The 23,156-nt window shown below is 50.3% G+C and overlaps 1 protein-coding gene across 1 annotated transcript in view; it reads left to right on the top strand.

Moving 5' to 3' along the window:
• Positions 1–23,156, top strand: part of susd4 (sushi domain containing 4) — a 247,139-nt gene that overhangs the window by 175,100 nt on the left and 48,883 nt on the right. Inside the window, exons 7-8 of the mRNA XM_070884571.1 lie at positions 15,027–15,215; positions 20,380–20,582. Of these exons, the coding sequence (XP_070740672.1) occupies positions 15,027–15,215; positions 20,380–20,582 (392 nt within the window). The remainder of the gene's footprint in view (positions 1–15,026; positions 15,216–20,379; positions 20,583–23,156) is intronic.

The raw sequence follows: 23,156 nt of genomic DNA, 5'->3' as shown, positions 1-23,156 counted from the left end.
GCGTGGGGTTTGGGGAGGGAGGGAGGGAAGGGATTGGGGGAAGGTGGGGGGTGGAGAGGGTGGGTGTTGGGGAGCGTGGGGGGGGAGAGGGCGAATGTTGGGGAGGGTGGGGAGGAGAGGGTGGGTGTTGGGGTGGGGGGAGAGGGGGAGTGTTGTGGGGGTGTTGGGGGAGGGAGTTTGGGGGAAAGAGGGAGGGGTTTGGGGAGGGAGGTGGGGGAGGAGAGGGTGGGTGTTGCGGGGTTATGGTGCGTGGGGTTTGGTTTGGGGAGGGGGTTGGGGGAAGGTGGGGGGGAGAGGGTGAGTGTTGGGGAGGGTGGGGGAGAGAGGGTGGGTGTTGGGGGTGTTATGGTGCGTGGGGTTTGGGGAGGGAGGGAGGGGGCAGAGGGTGGGTGTTGGGTGAGTTATGGTTGGGGGGTTGGGGGAGGAAAGGTGGTGGCGGGGGGGAGAGGGTGGGTGTTGGGGAGGGTGGGGGGGAGAGGGTGGGTGTTGGGGGTGTTATGGTGCATGGGGTTTGGGGAGGGAGAGAGGGAGGGGGTTGGGGGAGGGTGGGGGGGAGAGGGTGGGTGTTGCGGGGTTATGGTGCGTGGGGTTTGGGGAGGGAGGGAGGGGGTGGGGGGGGAGAGGGTGGGTGTTGGGGGTGTTATGGTGCGTGGGGTTTGGGGAGGGAGGGAGGGGGTGGGGGGGGGAGAGGGTGGGTGTTGCGGGGTTATGGTGCGTGGGGTTTGGGGAGGGACGGAGGGGGTGGGGGGGGGGGAGGGTGGATGTTGGGGAGGGAGGGGGGGAGAGGGTGGGTGTTGGGGAGGGTGGGGGGGAGAGGGTGGGTGTTGGGGAGGGTGGGGGGGAGAGGGTGGGTGTTGGGGAGGGTGGGAGGAAGAGGGTGGGTGTTGGGTGAGCTATGGTTGGGGGGTTGGGGGATGAAAGGTGGGAGCGGGGGGAGAGGGTGGGTGTTGGGGGTGTTATGGTGCATGGGGTTTGGGGAGGGAGAGAGGGAGGGGTTTGGGGGAGGGTGGGGGGAGAGGGTGGGTGTTGCGGGGTTATGGTGCGTGGGGTTTGGGGAGGGAGGGGGAGAGGGTGGGTGTTGGGGGTGTTATGGTGCGTGGGGTTTGGGGAGGGACGGAGGGGGTGGGGGGGGGAGAGGGTGGATGTTGGGGAGGGAGGGGGGGAGAGGGTGGGTGTTGGGGAGGGTGGGGGGGAGAGGGTGGGTGTTGGAGAGGGTGGGAGGGAGAGGGTGGGTATTGGGTGAGCTATGGTTGGAGGGTTTGGGGATGAAAGGTGGGAGCGGGGGGAGAGGGTGGGTGGGATGGGTTCCTGAGGAAATTGCTCTGTCTGGGGCGACTGGCATTGCATCTCCTGGACTGAGGGATTTGGTCATTTTCCCATTGGGCGAGTGATTTGCAGAACGACTCCCAGTGAGCTTGCTGACTCCTCACTGGAATATTCCGCATCATTTCCCAGGCTTGATTAGGAAAGCAACCGATGGAAGTGATGCCAACTATGAGCTCCCAGCGGTGAATGCGAGCAGCAGGGACTCAAGATTAAAATGAGCAAGTTTGGAGTAAGTAGCTCCTATTCCTCACACCACATGAGTGGGCACAGAGAGTGAGTCCATGGGATGGTCATCATGGGTGAACCCACTGCACGGGTACTGAGGCCACTTGTAGCTCCCCCTACATCAGCCTGGGATCTCCCTGGTCTGTCCGGCTCGGTGTAACAGTGGATTTATCCGAGCAGTCATTGGGAAGCATTCCTTTCTGAGAGAAATTTCAGATGCAGTGTCAGAGGTTCAGTCCCAGCCCATACTGGTAGGATGGTAGTATGGTATGTTGCCTCCCTGGTGCAAGGGTCAAGGATGTCTCGGAGCGGGTACAGGACATTCTGAAAAGGGAGGGAGAACAGCCAGTTGTCGTGGTGCACATTGGTACCAACGATATCGGTAAAAAAAGGGATGAGGTCCTACGAGACAAATTTAAGGAGCTAGGAGCTAAATTAAAACGTAGTACCTCAAAAGTAGTAATCTCGGGATTGCTACCAGTGCCACGTGCTAGTCAGAGTAGAAATCGCAGGATAGCTCAGATGAATACGTGGCTTGAGCAGTGGTGCAGCAGGGAGGGATTCAAATTCCTGGGGCATTGGAACCGGTTCTGGGGGAGGTGGGACCAGTACAAACCGGACGGTCTGCACCTAGGCAGGACCGGAACCAATGTCCTGGGAGGAGTCTTTGCTAGTGCTGTTGAGGAGGAGTTAAACTAATATGGCAGGGGGATGGGAACCAATGCAGGGAGACAGAGGGAAACAAAAAGGAGACAAAAGCAAAAGATAGAAAGGAGATGAGTGAAAGTGGAGGGCAGAGAAACCCAAGGCAAAAAACAAAAAGGGCCACTGAATATAAAGGGGCTGCAGGAGGGGTCAAAATTAAAAATCATGGTTTAAAAGCTAGTATTAAAACACTCTACCTAAACGCACGCAGCATTTGAAATAAAGTAAATGAGCTGACAACACAAATCATTACAAATGGGTATGATTTGGTGGCCATTACAGAAACGTGATTGCAGGGTGGCCAAGACTGGGAATTAAACATACAGGGGTATCTGACAATTCGGAAAGATAGACAAGAAGGGAAAGGAGGTGGGGTAGCTCTGTTAATAAAGGATGATATCAGGGCAGTTGTGAGAGACGATATTGGCTCTAATGAACAAAATGTTGAATCATTGGGTGGAGATTAGAGATAGTAAGGGGAAAAAGTCACTGGTGGGTGTAGTTTATAGGCCCCCAAATAATAACTTCACGGTGGGGCAGGCAATAATCAAAGGAATAATGGAGGCATGTGAAAAAGGAACGACAGTAATCATGGGGGATTTTAATCTACATATCGATTGGTCAAATCAAATCGCACGGGGTAGCCTGGAGGAGGAATTCATAGAATGCATACGGGATTGTTTCTTAGAACAGTATGTTACAGAACCTACAAGGGAGCAAGCTATCTTAGATCTGGTCCTGTATAATGAGACAGGAATAATAAACGATCTCCGAGTAAAAGATCCTCTCGGAATGAGTGATCACAGTATGGTTGAATTTGTAATACAGATTGAGGGTGAGGAACTAGTGTCTCAAACGAGCGTACTATGCTTAAACAAAGGGGACTACAGTGGGATGAGGGCAGAGTCAGGATTTGCAGCGATTATAAAGTAACTACAGGACCAATACCCGCTACCTAAGGCAGATGACCTATTTGCGACGCTGGCAGGAGGCAAAACATTCACCAAGCTCGACCTGACTTTGGCCTACATGACGCAGGAGCTGGAGGAGTCTTCGAAGGGAACAAGGGGAAACAAGGGGATAAATACTAATGCCTCAACCCGCATACAAAGATGGGCACTCGCGCTATTAGCATATAACTATACCATCCGCCACAGGCCAGGCACCGAGAACTGTGCGGATGCTCTCAGTCGGCTACCATTGCCCACGGGGGTGGAAATGGTGCAGCCTGCAAACTTGTTGATGGTGGCGCAGCCCGCAGACTTGTTGATGGTCATGGAAGCGTTTGAAAATGATAAGTCACCTGTCACGGCCCACCAGATTAGGATCTGGACCAGCCAAGATCCTCTGCTGTCCCTAGTAAAAAACTGTGTACTGCATGGGAGCTGAGCCAGCATCCCCGTTGAAATGGAAGAGCTAATCAAGCCGTTCCAGCGACGAAAGGATGAGCTGTCCATTCGGGCAGACTGCCTGTGGTGGGGTAACTGCGTAGTGCTACCAAAAAAGGGCAGGGAGACGTTCATCTTGGATCTCCACAGCACACACCCGGGTATAGTAATGATGAAAGCGATAGCCAGATCCCACGTGTGGTGGCCCGGTATCGACTCTGACTTAGAGTCTTGTGCAAGGCAATGCCGCGTGTGTGCTCAGTTGAGCAACGCGCCCAGAGAGGCACCACTAAGTTTGTGGTCCTGGCTCTCCAGACCATGGTCGAGGATCCATGTCGACCATGCGGGCCCGTTTCTCGGTAAAATGTTCCTGGTGGTGGTGGATGCTTTTTCAAAATAGATTGAATGTGAAATAATTTCGGGAAGCACCGCCACCGCCACCATTGAAAGCCCAAGGGCCATGTTTGCCACCCACGGCCTGCCTGACATACTGGTCAGTGACAACGGGCCATGCTTCACCAGTGCCGAATTTAAAGAATTCATGACCCGCAATGGGATCAAACATGTCACCTCGGCCCCGTTTAAACCAGCCTCCAATAGGTAGACAGAGTGGGCAGTACAAACCATCAAACAGAGCCTTAAACGACTCACTCCAAACCCGCCTGTCCCGAGTACCGCTCAGCTACCGCACGAGACCCCACTCGCTCACAGGGGTGCCTCTGGCTGAGCTACTCATGAAAAGGACACTTAAAACCAGACTCTCGCAGGTCCACCCCAACCTGCATGATCAGGTAGAGAGCAGGCGGCAGCAGCAAAATGTAAACGATGGTCACGCCACTGTGTCACAGGAAATTGATCTGAATGACCCTGTGTATGTGCTAAACTATGGACATGGTCCCAAGTGGATTGTGGGCACGGTGATAGCTAAAGAAGAGAGTAGGGTGTTTGTTGTCAAACTAGACAATGGACAATTTTGCAGAAAGCACCTGGACCAAACGAGGCTGCGGTTCACAGACTGCCCTGAACAACCCACAGCAGACGCCACCTTTTTCGAGCCCACAACACACACCCAAAGGATCAACGACACCACCCCGGACCAGGAAATCGAACCCATCACGCCCAACAGCCCAGCAAGGCCAGGCTCACCCAGCAGCCCTGCAGGGCCAACAACACGCCAGCCCAGCGAGGGCACAGCCAACACACCAGAACAGACATTTGTACCGAGGCGGTCCACCAGGGAAAGAAAGGCTCCCGACCGCCTCACCTTGTAAATAGTTTTCACTTTGACTTTGGAGGGGAGTGATGTTGTGTATCTATAAAGCATGCACTCCCATGTTCTGCCACCAGGGAGTGCATCCCTTGAAGTCCCAGGGGATCCCAGCATCCCTTGGGAGCACTGTATATAAGCCGGCCCCTAAGGCCTGTTCCTCACTCTGGAGTGTCTTAATAAAGACTGAGGTCACTGTTACTTTAACCTCCCTGTGTGCAGTCTCATCTGTGTTAGGAACACAATACCCTCACCACATTTAAAAAGTACTTGGATGTGCACTTGAAGTGCCGTAACCTGCAGGGCTACAGACCAAGAACTGGAAAGTTGGATTAGGCTGGATAGATCTTTGTTGGCTGGCGCGGACATGATGGGTCGAAATGGCTTCCTTCTGTGCTGTAAATTTCTAGGATTCTATGATTCTATCTCTTCTGCACTCTCTCACATCTTTCCTAAAGTGCAGTGCCCAGAATTGGGCATACTTCTCCAGTTGGGGCCGACCTAGTGTTTTATAAACGTTTAGCATAACTTCCTGGCTTTTGTACTCTATACCTCTATTTATAAAGCCCAGCATCCCGCATGCGTTACTAATTGCTTTGTTAACCTGTCCTGCCACCCAATGTTCCCTCTAACCTTTTATTATTTGCGTGCTTTTTACAATTAAAAGCCAGTGAGCCAGTTGTGCGGGAGCTCCAGACAGATGCGCGGCTGCGCAGCTTAAAAATAACTTTGTTAGCACTTTCAACAATTTGTGCACAAACACCTCCGGGTCTCTCTGTTCTTGCACACTCTTTAAAATTGTACCAGAGATTAATGTTTCCTAAAGAACTTGTTTCCTCGGGAAAATTATTTTCCTGGAGACTGGGTTTCCCGGGGGACTGGGTTTCCCCGGGGGACTGGGTTTTCCTGAGGAGGCTGGGTTTTCCCGTGGGATTGGGTTTTCCTGGTGGGCTGGGTTTTCCAGGGGGGACTGGGTTTGTCATGTATGTACATGCTGTTTGTAGTCACCAGATGGTGTCATTGTTGGAGGCCACTGAGCACCACGCATATGGTTCTGCTCTGGTATAAAAGCCAGCCATTTTGTGAGTCAGACACTTTGGGCCTAAATAAAGCAGAGCAAGGTTGTACCTTGCTTTGTTAAACAGTACTCAGTTTGAACCTTTATTGCATACAAAACATCTGGCGACGAGCATACCTTTGTTTGCAAAATGAGCACAATTGGATTTTTAGAGCGATTCGTGGAGGGAGAAGATTGGGCAGACTTTATGAGCCGTTTGAACCAGTACTTCGTGGCCAACAAAATGGAGGGGGTCGACGATGCAGATCGGCACCGGGCCGTACGGTTCAAAGATCCACAGTCTGATAAAGAATCTACTCAATCCTATTGATCTAACAAAGAAAACGTACAAGGAGTTGTGTACATTGGTACGGAAGCACCTCAAGCCAGACGACGGCATCATCATCTCGAGTTACAGGTTTTATACACACGTTCGATCAGAGGGCCTGAGCGTGGTGGAATTCGTTGCCGACATGAGATGTCTAGCCGGACCGTGCAGGTTCGGGACGGTGTTGGCAGACATGCTGCAGGACTTCTTTGTTATCGGTATCAGCCACGAGGTGATCCTGCGCAAACTTCTGGCGGTGGAGGAGTTTGATTTAAAAAGGGCCATCCAGATCGCTGTATGACGACGGACAGGAGTTTAAAGCAAATATCGGTGAAGAACTGAACTTCGGCAAGTACTGTAAATGCAATTGATTCGCCGTTCGGCAGAGCGGCACATGGCAGGGCCTATCCGGCTGCATTTGTGAAACCTGTGGATGCCCAAAGTCCGTCAGAGGGAATGTATCCGACTTCTCCGTATTGGCATTGTGGGGGAAATCATCGTATACTTGCAAAGGCTGTCTGAGAGTGGGGCATTTCCAGCGTAAGTGTCCGCAGATGAGCAAGCGAGCTGCGACACACCATGTGGAGGATGAGAGTCAGACTAGTGTGGATCCGGCTAAGCAATCCGAGATGCCAGAGGAGGAAGTGTATGGACTGCACTCTTTCATAACCAAGAGTAAACCAAATTTGATTAATGTGAAGTTTAACGGGATACCAGTATCGATGGAACTGGACTCGGGCGAGCCAATCGATCATGAATGATTTAATAAGCTGTGGGATACTAAGACTGCGAGACCCAGGCTGAGCCCTGTTAACGCCAAACTGCGCACATACACCAAAGAATTGATAAAGGTGATTGGCCGTGCACAAATTAATGTGTCATATAACGGCGCAGTTCACAAGTTACCACTGTGGATTGTTCCAGGCAATGGCCCAACGCTGCTCGGCAGGAGCTGGTTGGAGAAAATCAGATGTGACTGGAACGACATAAAGGCGTTGTCGTCGGAGGAAGATACATGTGCCCAAGTATTGAGCAAGTTCCCCTCACTGTTCAAACCGGGTATCGGCAACTTCACCAGAGCCAAGGTGCAGATCCACATGGACTCAGATGCAAGACCAGTCCATCATAAAGCTCGGGCAGTGCTGTATATGATGAGGGAGAAGGTCGAAATTGAATTGGACAGACTCCAGCGTGAAGGGATCATATCACCGGCCAGCCCCATTGTTGCTGTGCTGAAAAGCGATGGCACAGTCAGAATCTGTGGAGAGTATAAGGCTACGATCAACAGGTTTCGAAACAAGATCAGTACCTGTTACCGAAGGCTGATGACTTGTTTGCGATGCTAGCCGGAGGGAAGTCGTTCACAAAACTGGACTTGACGTCGGCCTATATGACGCAGGAGTTGGTCGAGACGTCAAAGAGACTTGCGTGCATTAACATGCACAATGGACTGTTTATTTACCATAGGTGCCCGTTTGGAATTCTCTCGGGTGCAGCAATATTCCAGAGGAATATGGAAAGTCTACTGAAGTCCATTCCCAGAACCGTCGTGTTCCAAGATGACATCCTGATCACCAGTCGTGACTCCAAGGAACATCTGAACAACATGGAAGAGGTTCTACTGTGTTTGGACAGAGTGGGACTCAGACTTAAACGCTCGAAGTGCGTCTTCATGGCACCAGAGGTCGAATTCCTCGGGAGGAAAATCAGACCTACTGACGTGAAAACCAAAGCCATCAAGAATGCACCCAAGCCGCAGAACATGATGGAGCTGCATTTGTTCCTGGGTCTACTCAACTACTTTGGTAATTTCCTACTTTAATTGAGCACCTTACTTGAAGAACTACACATGCTATTGAGAAAAGACAACAACTGGGTGTGGGGCGCATTGCAAGACAGAGCTTTCGAGAAAGCCACCAATCTGCTTTGCTCAAACAAGTTGCTGATATATTATGACTTATGTAAATGTTTAGTTTTGGCCTGTGACACATCGTCATATGGAATTGGTTACGTGTTACAACAAGCCAATGAGTCAGGGAAACTTCAACCTGTTGCATATGCATCCAAAATTTTGTCTAAAGCAGCAAAAGCCTACAGTATGGTAGAAAAAGAAGCTTTAGCATGTGTGTACGGTGTTAAAAAGATGCATCAATACCTGTTCGGTTTGAGGTTCGAATTAGAGACCAATCACAAGCTGCTCATTTTGTTGTTTTCCGAGAGCAAAGATATTAATACCAACGCTTCATCCCGCATCCAAAGGTGGGCGCTGACATTATCTGCCTGTGATTATGTCATTCGCCACAGACCTGGCACAGAGAATTGTGCCGATGTTTTGAGCCGGTTGCCGTTGCCCACACTGGAGGTGGAAACGCCACAACCGGCAGATTTAATGTTAATCATGAATGCTTTTGAGAGTGAAGGCACCCCTGTCAAGGCTCAACAAGTTAAGACCTGGACCAGCGAGGAGGCCAAACCATACATTCGTCGCAAGGATGAACTGTCTATTCAAGCAGATTACATATTGTGGGGCAATCGGGTTGTAATGCCTAAGAAAGGGAGAGAGAAGTTTGTATGTGAGTTACACAGCACACATCCTGGTATAGTGATGATGAAGGCCATCGCCAGGTCCCACGTATGGTGGCCAGGAATTGATTCTGAGCTGGAAGCATGCTTGCATCAGTGCAACACCTGCATGCAGCTCAGCAAAGCATCAGTGGAATCGCCGCTGAGTCTGTGGTCATGGCCATCCAAATCTTGGTCCAGGATCCATGTAGATTTTGCAGGTCCCTTCCTGGGCAAGATGTTTTTAGTGGTGGTGGATGCTTATTCAAAGTGGATAGAATGCATAATCACGTCAATCAGTACGCCCACAGCAGCTATAGTGAATCTCAATGTCATGTACGCAACATATGGTCTGCCTGACATAGTGGTGAGCAACAATGTGTCATGCTTCACCAGTCAGGAGTTTCAGGCATAAAACATGTAAGGTCAGCACTGTTCAAGCCTGCGTCCAAAGGGCAGTACAAATTATCAAGCAAAGCATGAGGAGAGTAACCCAAGGGTCCCTGCAGACTTACTTGTCTTGCATACTGCTGAGTTACAGGACAAGACCCCACACATTCACAGGGGCCTCGCCTGCAGAACTCATGATGAAAAGAAGTCTTAAGACCAAGTTATCTCTTGTACACCCGGATTTAAGTAATTATGTTGAATGCAGAAGACAGTCAACAAGCGTACCACCATCGTGCAACTGTGTCACGCGAGATTTCTGTTAATGATCCTGTATATGTGTTGAATTATGGTCAGGGTCCCAAATGGATTGCTGGTACAGTCATAGCCAAGGAAGGCAACAGAGTATTCGTTATTAAACTCAAGAATGGGCAAACCTGCAGGAAACACATGGATCAAACAAAGCTAAGGCACACAGACGAGCCAGAGCAGTCGGACGAAGAAACCATCGACGGCCAACCAACCTACCAGCAGCCTTCAGTGGACTCGAGAGTCATCAGTGAACCCGGAATTTCCATCACGGACTTGTTTAATAAAAATGGACCTACAACTCCTGACATGGCCATTGCCAGCCCCAACAAGTCAGCCATCCAGCCACCAGCCACAACTGACTGCACATTCACCCAAGGCCGGAATCAAACTGAGACAGTCAACCTGGGAGCATAAAGCACCGGACCATCTCAACCTGTGAAAGACTGTGATAAGATCTCAGAGGAGGGTATTGTCATGTATGTACATGCTGTTTGTAGCCATCAGATGGTGTCATTGCTGGAGGCCACTGAGCAGCACACACATGGTGCTGCTCCGGTATAAAAGGCCAGCCATTTTGTGGCAGACACATTTTTGCCTAAATAAAACAGAACAAGGTTGTACCTTGCTTAGTTAAACAGTACTCAGTTTGAACCTTTATTGTATACATAACAATTTCCCCAGGGGACCAGATTTCCTGAGGAACTGGGTTTTCCCGAGGTGTCCCTGACAACTACGTGTGCGGGAAGTGTATCCGCCGCCAGCTCCTGACGGACCGCGTTGCGGACTTGGAGCTGAGGGTGCTTTCACTCAGGAGCATCCACGATGCTGAGAATGACGTGAGTAGCACCTGTAGCGAGTTGGTCGTACCGCAGGAGAAGGATCCACAGCCAGCTAGGGAATGGAAGACCAGCAGGAAGAGTAGTACAAGGAAGGTAGTGCAGGGGTCCCCTGTGGTCATCCCCCTGCAAAACAGATACACTGCTTTGGGTACTGTTGAGGGGGATGACTCATTAGGGGAGGGCAGCAGCAGCCAAGTTCATGGCACCGTGGCTGGCACTGTTGCACAGGAGGGCAAGAAAAAGAGTGGGAGAGCGATAGTGATAGGGGATTCAATTGTAAGGGGAATAGATAGGCGTTTCTGCGGCCGCAATCGAGAGTCCAGGATGGTATGTTGTCTCCCTGGTGCAAGGGTCAAGGATGTCTCGGAGCGGGTACAGGACATTCTGAAAAGGGAGGGAGAACAGCCAGTTGTCGTAGTGCACATTGGTACCAACGACATAGGTAAAAAAAGGGACGAGGTCCACGAGACGAATTTAAGGAGCTAGGAGCTAAATTAAAAAGTAGGACCTCAAAAGTAGTAATCTCGGGATTGCTACCAGTGCCACGTGCTAGTCAGAGTAGGAATCGCAGGATAGCGCAGATGAATACGTGGCTTGAGCAGTGGTGCAGCAGGGAGGGATTCAAATTCCTGGGGCATTGGAACCGGTTCTGGGGGAGGTGGGACCAGTACAAACCGGACGGTCTGCACCTGGGCAGGACCGGAACCAATGTCCTAGGGGGAGTGTTTGCTAGTGCTGTTGGGGAGGAGTTAAACTAATATGGCAGGGGAATGGGAACCAATGCAGGGAGAAAGAGAGAAACAAAATGGAGACAGAAGCAAAAGACAGAAAGGAGATGAGTAAAAGTGGAGGGCAGAGAAACACAAGGCAAAAAAAAAGGGCCACTGTACAGCAAAATTCTAAAGGGTCAAAGTGTAATAAAAAGGCAAGCCTGAAAGCTCGGTGCCTCAATGCGAGGAATATTTGGAACCCAGGAGAGGGCTCTGAGCCAGTTAGGGTGGGTGAGAGCTCAGATGAACAGGACTCCAAGAAAGAATGCAAAAGGCAGGAGGCAACAGAGCAGAGTAGCATAGGGGTAAGTGTAAACCACAAGGTGATAGGAATAGACAATATGTATGAATATATAGGGGCTGTAGGAGGGGTCAAAACTAAAAATCATGGTTTAAAAACTAGTATTAAAACACTTTACCGAAACGCACGCAGCATTCGAAATAAAGTAAATGAGTTGACGGCACAAATCATTACAAATGGGTATGATTTGGTGGCCATTACAGAAACGTGATTGCAGGGTGGCCAAGACTGGGAATTAAACATACAGGGGTATCTGACAATTCGGAAGGATAGACAAGAAGTGAAAGGAGGTGGGGTAGCTCTGTTAATAAAGGATGATATCAGGGCAGTTGTGAGAGATGATATTGGCTCTAATGAGCAAAATGTTGAATCATTGTGGGTGGAGATTAGAGATAGTAAGGGGAAAAAGTCACTGGTGGGCGTAGTTTATAGGCCCCCAGATAATAACTTCACGGTGGTGCGGACAATAATCAAGGGAATAATAGAGGCATGTGAAAAAGGAACGGCAGTAATTATGGGGGATTTTAACCTACATATCAATTGGTCAAATCAAATCGCACGGGGTAGCCTGGAGGAGGAATTCATAGAATACATACAGGATTGTTTCTGAGAACAGTATATTACAGAACCTACAAGGGAGCAAGCTATCTTAGATCTGGTCCTGTGTAATGAGACAGGAATAATAAACGGTCTCCAAGTAAAAGATCCTCTCGGAATGATCAAAGTATGATGAATTTGAAATACAGATTGAGCGTGAGGAAGTAGTGTCTCAAACGAGCGTACTATGCTTAAACAAAGGGGACTACAGTGGGATGAGGGCAGAGTTAGCTAAAGTAGACTGGGAACACAGACTAAATGGGTGGCACAATTGAGGAACAGTGGAGGACTTTTAAGGAGCTCTTTCATAGTGCTCAACAAAAATATATTCCAGTGAAAAAGAAGGGCGGTAAGAGAAGGGATAACCAAGGAAATAAAGGAGAGTATCAAATTAAAAACCAATGCCTATTAGGTGGCCAAGGTTAGTGGGAAACTAGAAGATTGGGAAAATTTTAAATGACAGCAAAGAATGATGAAGAAAGCAATAAAGAAAGGAAAGATAGATTACGAAAGTAAACTTGCGCAAAACATAAAAACAGATAGTAAAAGCTTTTACCGATATAAAACGGAAGAGAGTGATTTAAGTAAATGTTGGTCCCTTAGAAGATGAGAAGGGGGATTTAATAATGGGAAATGTGGAAATGGCTGAGACCTAAAACAATTTTTTTGCTTCTGTCTTCACAGTGGAAGACACAAAAACCATGCCAAAAATTGCTGGTCACGGGAATGTGGGAAGGGAGGACCTTGAGACAATCACTATCACTAGGGGGTAGTGCTGGACAGGCTAATAGGATGTGAGGTAGACAAGTCCCCTGATCCTGATGAAATGCATCCCAGGGTATTGAAAGAGATGGCGGAAGTTATAGCAGATGCATTCATTATAATCTACCAAAATTCTCTGGACTCTGGGGAGGTACCAGCGGATTGGAAAGCAGCTAATGTAACGCCTCTGTTTAAAAAAGGGGGCAAACAAAAGGCAGGTAACTATAGGCCGGTTAGTTTAACATCTGTAGTGGGGAAAATGCTTGAAGCTATCATTAAGGAAGAAATAGCGGGACATCTAGATAGGAATAGTGCAATCAAGCAGACGCAGCATGGATTCATGAAGGGGAATCATGTTTAACTAATTTACTGGAATTCTTTGAAGATATAACGAGCATGGTGGATAGAGGTGTACCGATGGATGTGGTGTATTTAGATTTCCAAAAGGCATTCGATAAGGTGCCACACAAAAGGTTACTGCAGAAGGTAAAGGTACGCGGAGTCAGAGGAAATGTATTAGCATGGATCGAGAATTGGCTGGCTAACAGAAAGCAGAGAGTCGGGATAAATGGGTCCTTTTCAGGTTAGAAATCGGTGGTTAGTGGTGTGCCACAGGGATCGGTGCTGGGACCACAACTGTTTACAGTATACATAGATGACCTGGAAGAGGGGACAGAGTGTAGTGCAACAAAATTTGCAGATGACACAAAGATTAGTGGGAAAGCGGGTTGTGTAGAGGACACAGAGAGGCTGCAAAGAGATTTAGATAAGTTAAGCGAATGGGCTAAGGTTTGGCAGATGGAATACAATGTCGGAAAATGTGAGGTCATCCACCTTGGGAAAAAAAAAACAGTAAAAGGGAATATTATTTGAATGGAGAGAAATTACAACATGCTGCGGTGCAGAGGGACCTGGGGGTCCTTGTGCATGAAACTCTTTTAGATGTTGCTGCCATAAAGACCATTGACATTAGAAACTCTTTTTGGGAACAGTTCAGCACTCCCTCAGCACTGCACTGGGGGAATGTCAGTCATGATTTTTACACTGAAGTTTCTGGAGTGGGATTTGAACCCACAACCTTCTGACTCAAAGGCGAGCGTGCTGCCTACTGAGCTACAGCTCACACTTAACCCAAAAAGTTAGTTTGCAGGTGCAGCAGGTAATCAGGAAGGCGAATGGAATGTTGGCCTTCATTGCGAGAGGGATGGAGTACAAAAGCAGGGAGGTCCTGCTGCAACTGTACAGGGTATTGGTGAGGCCGCACCTGGAGTACTGCGTGTAGTTTTGGTCACCTTACTTAAGGAAGGATATTATAGCTTTGGAGGGGGTACAGAGACGATTCAATAGGCTGATTCCGGAGATGAGGGGGTTACCTTATGATGATAGATTGAGTAGACTGGGTCTTTACTCATTGGAGTTCAGAAGGATGAGGGGTGATCTTATAGAAACATTTAAAATAATGAAAGGGATAGACAAGATAGAGGCAGAGAGGTTGTTTCCACTGGTCGGGGAGACTAGAACTAGGGGGCACGGCCTCAAAATAAAACCGAGTTGAGAAGGAATTTCTTCTCCCAGAGGGTTGTGAATCTGTGGAATTCTCTGTCCAAGGAAGCAGTTCAGGCTAGCTCATTGAATGTATTCAAGTCACAGATAGATAGATTTTTAACCAATAAGGGAATTAAGGGTTATGGGGAGCGGGCGGGTAAGTGGAGCTGAGTCCACGGCCAGATCAGCCATGATCTTGTTGAATGGCGGAGCAGGCTCGAGGGGCTAGATGGCCTACTCCTGTTTCTAATTCTTATGTTCTTATGGACTGGGTTTCCCGAGGGACCGGGTTTCCCGGAGGTCTGGGTTTTCCCGGGGGACTAGGTTTTCCCGGGGGACTGGGTTTTTGGGAATGGGTTTCCCGGGGGACTGGGTTTTGGGACTGGGTTTCCCGGGCGACTGGGTTTTGGGACTGGGTTTCCCAGGAGACTGGGTTTTGGGATTGGGTTTCCCAGGGGACTGGGTTTCCTGGCGGACTGGGTCCCGAGGGACTGGGGTTCCCCGGGGGGTCCGGGTTTTTCCGGGGGGGCTGGATTTCCTGGCGGACTGTGGTTCCCCGGGGGGTCCGGGTTTTCCTGGGGGGCCGGGTTTCCTGGGGGACTGGTTTCTTGGCGGATTCACTCACCTTTTTCTGTGTGTTTCTCTTTCTCTTCAGGTTGCCTGAGGCCCCAGGTATTTGCCCACAGTTACGTCAATGTGTCAGACTCTCTGACCTCCTTCCCGGTGGGGTCAGTCCTGCGTTACCAGTGCTTCCCTGGGTACAAGCTGGTGGGGCCCGAGCTCCTGGAGTGCATGTACAACCTGCTGTGGTCAGCGAATCCTCCACGATGCCTGGATGTGGAAGGTGCGATTGTCCGTTTAACCAGCACCTGCTTTAGGTGTCCTGCCTTATTTATTGTAAACTCCCTTTCCTCCTCAACTCACTTGAATCCAGACACCAAGGTCTAGAAATTCGATGGCGCCGAACCCATTTCTTGGGAGCCTAAACGTCCAATATAGCGCTGATCGCGAGCCGGACGTGTGCTGCCCGCCATATTGAATCGGGCTTTTCCAAAGGCATCCAGAGTGCTGCCAGATCTATTTAAACAATCATAGAATGATGCAGCATAGTAGGAGGCCATTCAGCCCATCGTGCCTGTGCTGGCTAAGACACAGTAATGAATAGCTTATGGAAACATGGGCCCTCCGCTTGTTGGAGGACCATACCCGATTTTGCCTCGCCACGTACTGAACTCGCCCAGCCAGTCGTGGTGTTACCAGGCAGGAAGGAACCTTTACCAGCACTAGTTAAAGGGATCAGGCAGTACTTGCAGGTTAGTTGCTGTTTTGGCATTTCCGGCTGCTGTTTTTTGGTGTGTTTTCTGACTCTGCAAAGTTCTGTTTGATTGAGAAGACTTTACTTGTGTGTCACTGTCTTTGACTGTCTTGTGAACAGTTTGACTGCAGTCTGTGGCTGTCAAGGTTACAATGTCCTTTAACCTTTATGATATGGGCTCCTTTCCGACTGCAACAGGTGGCATCAGCGAAGCGTCGCAGTTCGCAGTCCACCAATGCATCAAGAATGTGACCAAGGCTCACTACATCTCTCTCCCCACGGACAGAGCGCAGCAGGACAAGAGAGCATGAGGTCCCGCCCACAAGGCAGGCTTCCCCAGGGTGCAAGGTGCCACAGACTGCACACACATTGCCGTGCGTGCTCCCCATCACCAAGCCTGGCTTCATTATCAATCGGAAGGGATTTCGACCACAGGCATCGCATTATGCAGGTCTGTGCCTGTATCCCGGCAGCAGTCATGACTCATTCATCCTGCGCCTGTCCTCTGTGCCGCCTTTATTCCAGCCAGGCCGCCAAGTTACAGGCTGGATACTGGCCGACCAGGGCTACTCTTCCCAGACATGGTTCGTGACTCCTGCCGGGAACCCGGGCACAGCAAGAGCCATGCTGCCACAAGAAGCATCATCAAGCCAACATCGAGGGTATTCGAGCAATGTTTCTGCTGCCTGGTGTTCCACAGGAGCTCTGCAGTACATTTCTGAGCGGGTACCCAGATTTGTCGTCATCTGCTGCAGGCTCCACAGCTTTGCCTTTACGAGGGACCAGAGCTACCACCATCTGGGCAGCAACAAGGGCAGCGGGAGGAGGAGGGGGAGGAAGCATTGACCACCAGAGCTCTGAGAGCAGCTCATCAAGGATCACTTCACCTCAACCACCCCTCCCATCCCCAATACACCCGCAGTTCCACACTCCCACCGTCCTAACTACCACCGTCCTAACTACCACCGTCCTAACCACCACCGTCCTAACCACCACCGTCCTAACCACCACCGTCCTAACCATCACCGTCCTAACCTCCACCGTCCTAACTACCAGCGTCCTAACCACCACCGTCCTAACTACCAGCGTCCTAACTTCCACCGTCCTAACTACCAGCGTCCTAACTTCCACCGTCCTAACTACCAGCGTCCTAACCACCACCGTCCTAACTACCAGCGTCCTAACCTCCACCGTCCTAACTTCCACCGTCCTAACTACCAGCGTCCTAACTACCAGCGTCCTACTACCAGCGTCCTAACTACCAGCGTCCTAACTACCACCGTCCTAACTACCAGCGTCCTAACTACCAGCGTCCTAACTACCACCGTCCTAACCACCACCGTCCTAACTTCTACCGTCCTAACTTCCACCGTCCTAACTACCACCACCGTCCTAACTACCACCATCCTAACTACCACCATCCTAACCACCACCGTCCTAACTACCAGCGGCCTAACCACCACCGTCCTAACTTCCACCGTCCAACCACCACCGTCCTAACTTCCACCGTCCTAACTACCAGCGCCCTAACTACCAGCGTCCTAACTACCACCATCCTAACCACTACCGTCCTAACTTCTACCGTCCTAACTACCACCGTCCTAACTACCAGCGTCCTAACTACCAGCGTCCTAACTACCTAACTACCACCGTCCTAACTACCAGCATCCTAACTACCACCGTCCTAACTACCAGCGTCCTAACTACCTAACTACCAGCATCCTAACTACCAGCGTCCTAACTACCACCGTCCTAACTACCAGCGTCCTAACTACCAGCGTCCTAACTACCAGCGTCCTATTGTCTCCCGTCAGTCCAGCCTCACTCTCCCTTCACTATACATGTAAACATAACCCCAAATCCAGAGCACGAAGCAGCTTTATCAAACAACTCAACTCTATCTCTAACAGTTAACAGAAATAATTGTGCATATTTACCTATCCAAATCTGTTTTTTGGCGTACTTGAAGAGTTACGCCCGTTTTTGGGGGGCCCAAGTACGGCAAAAAAAAATCATCCAAATTTCCCCATTTGATTTCTTCATTTTGGCACTGCCTAGCCTGTCGCTTAGTTTTGGGGGTGGAGCCTTGATCTGCGCCAAAAAGATCGGGTTGCCATGGTAACCAGGGACACAATGCAGGCTGAGGCTGGAAAGTGAAACATACAGCCAGCTCGCAACCTGCACAAGCTCCTTAAAATACATTGCAGCAACTTACCTCCATTAAATTACTAAAGTGTAATGACAAAAGTCTATCTCCCCCTTCCCCACCCCCTCTCGGTCCCGGTCCCCACACCTATCCCAGGCCGAAAGGCCACCCCCCTCCCAGTCCCTGCTCCTGTCCCAGGCCGAACCCTCCTGGTCCCGGTTCCCGCACCTATCCCTGGCCGAACGACCTCCTCCCTCCCGGTCCCTGCTCCTAACTATGCTCGAAGGGCTTACCCCCCCCCCCCCCGTCTTTCCCACTCTCTCTCACCTCTCTGCTGCTGCTGTCCGGGCCCTGGAACTGCATCTGCTGCGCTGATTTACTTACCTGCGCCGATTTTCTTAACTCACCAGAAGGTTTTTCCACAGAGGCCACATACGCCATCCTAAGAAGAATTGGAATAAATCGCAGCTGGCCAAACTTGCTTTAATGGCCAGAATTGGTGCGGATAGCAGGTTACACCCCTATGACCCAAAAAAAAACTAACCTAAAAAAATCGTAACGAACTGAATTATGCTGCCGCACATTGATTCGGGAAACTTGTATTTTTTAACTTAGGCCAAGAAAAGCGGCGCACGCCAAAAAAACAGCACAAATCACTGGAGAAAATTGAGCCCATTGTGCCCCGACAAAGTGCTTCCCCAGTGGCTGCAGCTTGGGTGGTGAAAGGCTGCTGAGCTTCCATTGAGGAGACAGCAGATAGTCACGGAGGGGGATTTTGAGCAGCTCTGGAACGAGAGGGTCCCCCTTCCGACTGGAACGAGAGGGTCCCCCTTCCGACTGGAACGAGAGGGTCCCCCTTCAGACTGGAACGAGAGGGTTCCCCTTCCGACTGGAACGAGAGGGTCCCCCTTCAGACTGGAACGAGAGGGTTCCCCTTCCGACTGGAACGAGAGGGTTCCCCTTCAGACTGGAACTAGAGGGTTCCCCTTCCGACTGGAACGAGAGGGTTCCCCTTCCGACTGGAACTAGAGGGTTCCCCTTCCGACTGGTACGAGAGGGTCCCCCTTCAGACTGGAACTAGAGGGTTCCCCTTCAGACTGGAACTAGAGGGTTCCCCTTCAGACTGGAACTAGAGGGTCCCCCTTCAGACTGGAACTAGAGGGTCCCCCTTCAGACTGGAACTAGAGGGTCCCCCTTCAGACTGGAACTAGAGGGTCCCCCTTCAGACTGGAACTAGAGGGTCCCCCTTCAGACTGGAACTAGAGGGTCCCCCTTCAGACTGGAACTAGAGGGTCCCCCTTCAGACTGGAACTAGAGGGTTCCCCTTCAGACTGGAACTAGAGGGTTCCCCTTCAGACTGGAACTAGAAGGTTCCCCTTCAGACTGGAACTAGAGGGTTCCCCTTCAGACTGAAACTAGAGGGTTCCCCTTCAGACTGGAACGAGAGGGTTCCCCTTCAGACTGGAACTAGAAAGTTCCCCTTCAGACTGGAACTAGAGGGTTCCCCTTCAGACTGGAACTAGAGGGTTCCCCTTCAGACTGGAACTAGAGTGTTCCCCTTCAGACTGGAACGAGAGGGTTCCCCTTCAGACTGGAACGAGAGGGTTCCCCTTCAGACTGGAACGAGAGGGTTCCCCTTCAGACTGGAACGAGAGGGTTCCCCTTCCGACTGGAACTAGAGGGTTCCCCTTCCGACTGGAACTAGAGGGTTCCCCTTCAGACTGGAACGAGAGGGTTCCTCTTCAGACTGGAACGAGAGGGTTCCCCTTCAGACTGGAACTAGAGGGTTCCTCTTCCGACTGGAACTAGAGGGTCCCCCTTCAGACTGGAACTAGAGGGTCCCCCTTCAGACTGGAACTAGAGGGTCCCCCTTCAGACTGGAACTAGAGGGTCCCCCTTCAGACTGGAACTTCTGTTTTTCGTTCCTGGCATGTGGGCATTGCTGGCAAGGCCAGTATTTATTGCCCACCCCTAAGTGCCCTTGAGGAGATGGTGGTGAGCTGCTTTCTTGAACCACTGTAGTTTGTGTGAAGGTCCCACAGTGCTGTTAGGTGGAATTCCAGGATTTTGACCCAGCAACAATGAAGGAACGGCGATATATTTCCAAGTCAGGATGGTGTGTGAGTTGGAGGGGAACTTGCAGGTGATGGTGATCCCGTGTGCCTGCAGCCCCCGTCTTTCTAAGTGGCAGAGGTCGCGGGTTTGGGAGGTGCTCTGAAGAAGCAGTGGCGAGTTGCTGAACTGCATCTTGTAGATGGTACACACTGTGCCGGCGGTGGAGGGTCCCGCCTTCAGACTGCAGCCTCTCGCGCTGGGCCAGGGCTGTGTGGCCCGAACAGGAGCACTGGCGGAGTGGGTGGCAGGGAAGCAGGCATGCTGTGGTCCTGAGAGAGGACAGGGGCTGCATCTCCCTCGGAGCCAAGGCCACTCTCCTGTGACTGCACTTTAGCTCCCTGTGGCTCAGCACCAATTTCGACAATTGCAGCACTCTGACTGTAGTGAACAGGGATATTATTTCTCTCTCTCTCTCTCTCACTCTCTCTGCAGCGTGCCCACTACCTCCGATACCGGATCACGGTGACTACGTCTGCCACCCCTATCCCTGCGACCGTTACATCCACGGCACGGTGCTGGAGTTCTACTGCGATCCCGGCTACTCCCTCACCAATGATTACAAATACATCACCTGCCAGTACGGAGACTGGTTCCCGAGCAGCCAGGTCTTCTGCCAGCAAACCGGTGGGTGCTCGGTGTGAGGCGGGAGAGCTTTACCAGGAAGGGGCACCCTCTGGGGCATGGCGTTAACATAAGTGGGTACAGCCAGCAGCGTGGGGCGAGGCAGGAGGTGGATTGTGTTGTGATAAAGATCGGGAACCCTGCAAGAACAGAGTGGATAGCACGGACCTATCTCATTTACAGAGCTCCTCTCATGGAACCTTTTATAGGAGGTGAGGTCCACACCCAGCCAGATGTTAAGGGAGTGGGCCTGAGCACAAGCAGAGAGGCAGGTTTGTGAGGGGACTTCTGGAGCGAGGTAGGAAGGGGGGCGGGGTTCAAGAAGAACATTCCAGCTTGCTGTGGGGTAGTGTAGCTGAAGTCTGCGGCAATGATGGTGGAGCTGAGGGAAGGGATCACACTCTAGACCTAAGTGCAGAGGGGTGGAGAGCTTGAACTGGGCCAGAGAAGGTTGCGGAGGGGGTGGCTTCTGTGATCAGTTCTGCGCGCCGCACCTCAGCGAGGATATATTGGCCTTGAACGGGGAGCAGTGCAGATTCACCAGATGATACCCGGGCTATAAGCGGTAAATTATAAGGGCAGCTTACATAAATTTGGCTTGTATTCACTTGAGTTTAGAATATTGATGGATGATCTAATCAAGATGTTTAAATGTTGAATGGGTGGATAGAAACCATTTCTTCTGATGGGGGAATCCAGATCAAAGAAGCATAACTTTAACATTAGAGCAAGGCCGTTCAGGAGTGAAATCGTGAAGCACATTTTTACACTAAGGGTAGTGGAAATCTTGAATTCTTTCCCCCAAAAAGCTGCTGAGGCTCGGGTCATAGAAACATAGAAACTAGGTGCAGGAGTAGGCCATTCGGCCCTTCTAGCCTGCACCACCATTCAATGAGTTCATGGCTGAACATGCAACTTCAGTACCCCATTCCTACTTTCTCGCCGTACCCTTTGATCCCCCTAGTAGTAAGGACTACATCTAACTCCTTTTTGAATATATTTAGTGAATTGGCCTCAACAACTTTCTGTGGTAAAGAATTTGGGTCAATTGGAGCTGGAGATGGTCAGATTTGTGTTAGTTAATGGTATAAAGGGATATGGAGCTAACACTATAGCGATCAGCATTGCTCCAACTGAATGGCGGAGCAGGCATGATGGGTGAATGGCCTCCTCCTCTTCCTCTGGAGGTGGAGTTTGAGGTTGAGTAATTGTGACTCTCAAGAAAATGTGGATATAGCTCTCCCGGTGTCTTGGCTGCTTCAGGCAGTGAGTGACCGAGCCATACTGGACCAGGTAGCTCCCTGCTTCTGTCCCCGGCCTTTAGCATTATTTGAATTCCAAAGATTTACAACCCTCTGAGTGATCCCTGCCAAGCCCAGGGTGAGAAGGCTCGGTATCAATATTCTCTGGGTTAAGAACATAAGAGTATAAGAATTAGGACCAAAAGCAGGACACATGGCCCCTCGATTCTGCTCTGCCATTCAATAATAGCTGATCTTCTACCTCAACTCCACTTTCCCGCCTGATCCCCATATCCCTTGATTCCCCTAGAGTCCAAAAATCTATCTATCTCAGCCTTGAATATACTCAACGACTGATCATCCATAGGCCTTTTGGGGTAGAACATTCTAAAGATTCACAACCCTCTGAGTGAAGGAATTTGTCTTTATCTCAGTATTAAATAGCTGCCCCCTTATCTAAGACTATGCCCCCTAGTCCTAGATTCTCCAGCCAGAAGAAATAAGCTCTTCACATCTAATACAAAAGCAAAATACTGTGGATACTAGAAACCTGAAATAAAAACAGAAAATGCTGGAAATACTCAGCAGGTCAGAAATACCCTTCGTCATCAACCTGAAACGTTAACTCTCTCCACAGATGCTGCCTGACATGCTGAGTATTTCCAGCATTTTCTGTTTTCTCTCAGCATCTACCCTTTCAAACCCCTCAGAATGTTATATGCTTCATAGAAACATAGAAAATAGGTGCAGGAGTAGGCCATTGAGCCCTTCGAGCCTGTATCACCATTCAATAAGATCATGGCTGATCATTCACCTCAGTACCCCTCTCTAACCCTTGATCCCTTCAGCCATAAGGGCCATATCGAACTCCCTTTTGAATATATCCAATGAACTGGCATCAACAACTCTCTGCGGTAGAGAATTCCACAGGTTCACCACTCTCTGGGTGAAGAAGTTTCTCCTCATCTCAGTCCTAAATGGCTTACCCCTTATCCTTAGACTGTGTCCCCTGGTTCTGGACTTCCCCAATATCGGGAACATTCTTCCTGCATCTAACCTGTCCAGTCCCATCAGAATTTTATATGTTTCTGTGAGATCCCCTCTCATTCTTCTAAATCCAGTGAATAAAGGTCCAGACGATCCAGTCTCTCCTCATATGTCAGTCCTGCCATCCCGGGAATCAGTCTGGTGAACCTTCGCTGCACTCCCTCAATAGCAAGAAATTCCTTCCTCAGATTAGGAGACCAAAACTTAACTCAACATTCCAGGTGAGGCCTCACCAAGGCCCTGTACAATTGCAGTAAGACCTCCCTGCTCCTATACTCAAATCTCCTAGCTATGAAGGCC

The sequence above is a fragment of the Pristiophorus japonicus genome, chromosome 7 (assembly GCF_044704955.1).
Source record: "Pristiophorus japonicus isolate sPriJap1 chromosome 7, sPriJap1.hap1, whole genome shotgun sequence".
In the NCBI taxonomy this organism is placed as follows: domain Eukaryota; kingdom Metazoa; phylum Chordata; class Chondrichthyes; family Pristiophoridae; genus Pristiophorus; species Pristiophorus japonicus.
The sequence above is the reverse complement of the archived record's forward strand: the minus strand, read 5'-3'. Positions and strand labels throughout refer to the sequence as shown.